The 5715-nt window shown below is 51.9% G+C and overlaps 1 protein-coding gene across 1 annotated transcript; it reads right to left on the minus strand.

Annotated features, from left to right (window-relative positions):
• Positions 1-537: 537 nt before the first annotated feature.
• On the minus strand, positions 538-4289 carry MAFB (MAF bZIP transcription factor B). The gene is made up of 2 exons (XM_072916986.1): positions 2641-4289; positions 538-2456 (listed from the first exon to the last, which is right to left on the minus strand). Exons 1-2 carry the CDS (start codon positions 3570-3572, stop codon positions 2396-2398), a joined length of 993 nt encoding a protein of 330 aa, XP_072773087.1. The 5' UTR covers positions 3573-4289; the 3' UTR covers positions 538-2395.
• Between the last annotated feature and the right edge of the window lie 1426 nt (positions 4290-5715).

The raw sequence follows: 5715 nt of genomic DNA on the forward strand, positions 1-5715 counted from the left end.
GGAGCTGTGTGGTTATTGCAGTGAGAGAAGCTGAGGGATGGCGGTGGAGTGGCGATGTGCTGAGCGCTTGGGGGTGGCGGGGAGAGATCTGTCCCCTTCTCCACATGCATCTAACGAGTCTTCGTGGGGACGAAAAATAAAAAACAAACAACCCCAAAACGGAATAAACACAGTGTGCAAATGGAGAGAAGGAAAGTGAATGGGCAACCCGGATCCCAAAGGAGCTGGTGAAACGACAGACTTGTCCAAGTCCTCTCCTTTTCTAACGAAAAAAAATGGAAAGGAAAGAAAGTGCCTGTGGTCAGCGCTGTCCCCGCCGGGGGTGGCTGGGCCGGCGGGCAGAGCGGACACCCGGTGATGCTCCCCCTGCCAAGGGCGAGCTCCGAGCCGGGCAGAGCAGGGGAAAGCAGCCCCGCGCCCCTCCGGGCCGCAGCCCCCCACAAACCCGGCAGGGTGGGGACAGGGACGGGGACGGGGAGGAAACTTTTCCTTTCCTTCGGAACACGAGACGTCAGAGAAGCAGGTCCCTCCAAGAAATACCATTTCAATGATTTTAATAAGCAAAATAGGAAACAATTTTAATAACCAAAAACAGAAACCAGTCTGAATAAAACTACAATAGACCAGGTTTTTTAATATTTTTCATATCATAAGCAGGATTTGAAATTGATCCCTTCAGAACTTTACATGAAATAAAAACAATTTTTTCCGCTGCTGCAATGTTTTGATTTCAACACAGTTGAATCAGTAAAAACCAAAGATCGTTTTCTGATGCATGACTAATATCCACAATATTTAAAACTGCAAGCACCATGCTGTTCATTACAATCTTGTTATTACTGTTAATTTATAAACTAATACAAACTTAAAATGCATCCGGCCAGCAGTGCCAGCTATCCTAAAAGGAAACTAAAAAATAAGTTTTCATTTTGGTATTTTTGTCAGTGCAACGTAAATCCTTTTACTGACCTGCAGGAGGAAAAAAAAGTAATAAAAACACCCATAAGACTCCAAACTACTACTACTATACAACTGCAAATAAATTTTGGCTAAACTTTCACTCGCTGCATAGGGAAGCAGAGAAGCAGATTACAAATCATTGCAAAAGAATACACTTAAAAGTTGCAGTATGTCTTCTTAAAAAAAAAAAAAAGTTTTAGATTTAAATGCTTTCCCAGCCCACTCATCAGCTGCTGCCATTGAGAAACCCAACTTCAGTGGCGACACGGAGCCCTCGCTGCTATCACAACTTGACTCATAACGAGGAGGGTTTGGGGTTATTTTCTCTCTTTATATACCTAAAATCTAGGGGCAGTTGTATGTAATTTTTTTTTTTTAATGGAATTGGTATCTCGTCCATCCTTCTCTTCCTGAGTGTACAATCAGAAGGGAAATTATCTGGCCAAGCCTAACCACTCAGACTGGGAATTGTCCTGGAGGAAAGAGCTTCGCTGCCACTTTAAGGCATGGAGTAGGTTCTAGTGACCGAGGAGGGTTTTTCCCTGTTAAGTTTAGGTTTGTCAATGCCATTCAGGCGTTTTTGCTTCTGCCCCAACAAACAAAAACCAAAATGAAAACTAACAAAAAAAAATACAACTTAAAAGTGCACCAGATATACAAAGTTGGTTTTTTTTTCTAATGCAAAATGCCCATAACTTTTTTCTTTAAGTATCTCTTTTACACCAAACAAACCGTATAACCAGCCTGCTGAAATGTTATTTTGTTTTTTGTGTATTTTTCTCCTGTACGGTTTGAAGTAGCAGATATTTACAAGCTAACAACCATAAAAGAAAACAAGAGCAAAACCAACGAACAAAACTGCACAAGCAGTAAAAAGTTTGATAACTTGTGATGCTTTTCTTATTGATGAAACAAAACAACAACAGAAATCTATGATCGATGATCAACATGCTATAGTTAAACAAGAAAATGGTACAAAATAGAAATTATTACCATACATGTCCAGCATGCAGGATTAATATTTTTAATGCAGATTTTCGTATTTTTCTATATAATCAAGCAGGCAATAAAACTGATGAGTTTTTTTTTCTTTCTTTCATTCTTTCTTTTCTTAGATTGAATGTCCCATCTGAGTCCTGTAACTTATTTCTCAAAGCAGGCAATATATGAAGAGTTTGCATATATTGTCCTTTTTATTTATTCTCTTTTTCCAAGCAGGTAAATTGTGCATGAGATGGTGCTGTATATGTCCTCTCTCTTTCCAAGCAGGCAGTATGTTATAGATGGCTTGTTCATTGTCCTTTTTTATTATTATTCTTTTAAAGTCCATCTCGCTCTGCAAGCAAGTGATCTATAAAACGCTTCACTTGTCCTTTTCTCCTTTGCCTCTGTGTCTCTCTCTCTAACTTGCACACGAAAGTCAAAAAGTTGCACTTTACCTCTCCCATCCCCACCCCCAGCCTACTTTTCCCACAGCTACTCTAGAAGACTGGATGCTGCAAAAAAAAAAAAAAAATCAAGTCTCTATTTTTCTCTCCTCCTTTCTCTCTAGTCAAGCAGACGGATGGATGGAGATGTCAGAGGAGGATGGGAGCGGGGAGGGGGGGAAGGTGACAGGGGTCAGGTTTGGGGGGTGGGGGGTTTTTGTTTGTTTTTTAATTATTTTTGTTAAGCACTCACATGAAGAACTCAGGGGAAGACGGGTTGTCACTGGTGGAGCCGGCCTCTCTGAAGCCGTTGCTGGCAAGTTTCTCACACTTGAGCTTGTAGGCGTCTCTCTCTCTGGCGAGCCGGGTCACTTCTTGCTTGAGCTGTTCCACCTGCTGAATGAGCTGCGTCTTTTCGTTCTCCAGGTGGTGTTTCTGCTGGACACGTTTATACCTGCAGGACTGGGCATAGCCCCTGTTCTTCAAGGTCCTCCTCTTCTGCTTGAGGCGGATCACCTCATCTTTGGTGAAGCCTCGGAGGTGCCTGTTGAGCTCCCTCACAGACATGGACACCAGCTGGTCATCTGAGAACCGGTCCTCCACGCTGCTGGAGGGGGGATGCTGCTGGTGCGAGTTCTGGAGCTGCTGGGAGGAGCTGGAGGAGGTGGAGGGAGTGGGAGAGGCCTGGTGGTGATGATGGTGGTGATGGTGAGGGTGCCCGCTGCCGGCCAGGTCTTCGTGAGTGACTGCGGGATACTGGTGGTGGTGTTGGTGATGGTGATGATGATGGTGGTGGTGGGCCCGGAAGCCCTCGAAGCCCTGCAGCTGCTGGGACACCTGGTGGGACCCAATGAGGGCTTCGACAGCGTCCTCTGGGGTGAGGTTCAGCGCCTCGGGGTTCATCTGCTGGTAGCTGTTGGCCATCCAGTACAGGTCCTCCAAGTGGGTCTTCTGCTCGGTGGGGCTGAAGCTGGGCGAGGAGGGCACGGAGCTGCAGGGGGTGCTGATGGGGGTGGAGGAGACGGAGCCGGCCGGCTGCAGGCGAGTGCAGTGCCTGCCCGAGCGGTCGCTCCTGCCCAGGGGCTCCTTCTTCACGTCGAACTTCATCAAGTCGAAGTCGTTCACGTACTCCATGGCCAGCGGGCTGGTGGGCAGCTCGGCTCCGATGCTGAGCTCTCCGGCCATCGCTGTCTTGCGGGCACCTCTCCCGGCGGAGCGGGTTGGAGGCTTCACCCCAGCGCGCAGTCTGGCAGAGGGGCTGGCCGCGCTCTCCTATTCCAAACCAACTTTGGCTTTCGGCTCTCGCTTCCTTTCCTCTGCTCCCCCTCCTCCGCCGCCTCCTTCTCCCGGCTTCTGGGGCTTTTTCAGTCCGGAGCAGCAAAGCCGAGGACGAGCCGGTCCCCGGGGCCGCCTGGCTGGCTCCTGGCTCTCGGTGTCAGCGCTCGCCCCGCACCGCGGGCTGCGGCAGCTCCCGGCTCCGAGGCGCCCGGCCGCAAGGAGAAAGGAGCGGCAGCAGGAAGGGCAAAAGCAAAACAAAACAAAGATGCTGCCTTCGGGTCTGTGCAGGAAGAAGAAGGTCGGTGCGGACGCCCAGCCCGTGCCCCCGGCCGGGTTTTGTAAGTCCGGAGCCCCCTCCCCGCGGCAGCCGAGCCCGGAGCCTGCCGCAACTTTCCAGCCCGAGCGAGCGCCGGGGCAGCGCACGGGCTACCGGCGGCGGCGGGGCTCTGCACGGGAGTTTCGGTGGCTCTGGCAGCGCAGGCGAAGGGGAGGGAAAAGGGGGAGGAAGGAGGGGAAGGAGGAGGAAAAAAAAAAAAAAAAAAAAAAAAAAGGAGGAGAAGGGGGACGAGCACAGCCCAGGTCTCTGCTGTAGCTGCCGCCGCCAGCGCTCGTTGTGCAGCTGTGATCACAGTGCAGCCCCCCTTGGCTTCTTATACGGCCGTGCCCGCCGAGAGCGCGGCGGGGGCCGGGGCCGGCGGCGGCCGCGCCAATGGCAGCGCGGCGGCGGGGCCGGGCGGGGCCGGGCCGCGCCGTGACAGCTCCGCAGCGCCAGCTGAGCGCCCGCCGCTCCCAGCCCGCACCTCCGGGCTCTCCCCGGCTCCCCCTCCAGCACCCGCGCCTTCCCACTTATTTATTTATTTAGCTGTTTGGTTATTTATTTATTTATTTATTTCTCTGCTCCCTTCCTCCTCTCCATTTCGGCCTCTGCAGCCCACAAAGGAGGGGGACTCGGGGACATCCTGCCCGTCCCTTTGTTCTAAATATAACAAAGTGCCCCTTTTTGCCCGCTGCTATCCCGTAGTGGATCTCAAGGCAGGGAGCTTCCCCCCGTGCCACGCACACGCGTCCACCCTTTCAACTTTATGTAAGCGGCCCCGGTGCGAACGTAGCGAGGGAAAACCGGCGGCGAACGCGCAGCGGGTCCGGCCGGCAGCGAGTGCCGTGCTGCGGGAGGCGCCGAGGGGATGAGCGGGGAGCGGGCAGCGAGGGAAGCACCGGCTCCACAGCGCTTCGTGTACAACCGGGGAAGCCCTCCCGGTTACAGGAAGCAAATCTCTCCCTAAAGTAAAGCAAAGGCATTGACACAGACAATTGCAAATATTAGGGAGAGAAGGGAGAAAATATAATTACATTTCGGTTCTGGGGGAACTGGGTTTGCTTTCTGCTTTCCTCTGCTGTATCCTGAGAGAGTGACTGCATGCTAAGGAGTATTCGGTTTGTAAGGCTTTTTCGGTTTCTTTCTTTTTTTTTTTTTTTTTTTTTTTTTTGGTCCGGGAACAGGATTTTTTTTTAACATTTTGTAACGATTAAGGGAGATTAGGGCTTCTTTTTACGCGGCTTTCATGTTCAAACAGACAGAAAGTGCGACCCCAAGTGTCCGTTTGTAGAACCACACAGCACATTTCACCGGCAGAGAACTCCCGGGAAAAGGGGACGGGAGTGCGGGACCGGAGCGATGCGGGAGCCGCACCGCCTCGGTCCCGGCCTGGCCGCGCCGCTCCGGAGCTGCGCCTCCACCTCAGAACCCCCTCCACCACCCTCCCACCCCCCTATTTATTTGGCCAAAAGAACAAAAAGTTCAGGATTTGTCCGCTTTCCCTAAAATTATGAGGAGGGAACTGCCTTTCTGGAGCCGGGACAACGCTGAGGAGTCCCCAGCGGAGACCTCCCGGTGTGGGTCTGTCCCTGCGGGACCCCCCCGCCAGCTCCGCGGCAGGACCCGCAGCCCGGACCGCCGGTGCCGCTCCTCCGCATACCCGCGGAGCCGGCTGCAGCCGCGCGGGGAACAGGGAAGCAAAAGTCGCTTAAAGTCTTCCCTCTACCCAAAAAG

The sequence above is a fragment of the Taeniopygia guttata genome, chromosome 20 (genome assembly GCF_048771995.1).
Source record: "Taeniopygia guttata chromosome 20, bTaeGut7.mat, whole genome shotgun sequence".
NCBI classification, from domain to species: Eukaryota; Metazoa; Chordata; class Aves; order Passeriformes; family Estrildidae; genus Taeniopygia; species Taeniopygia guttata.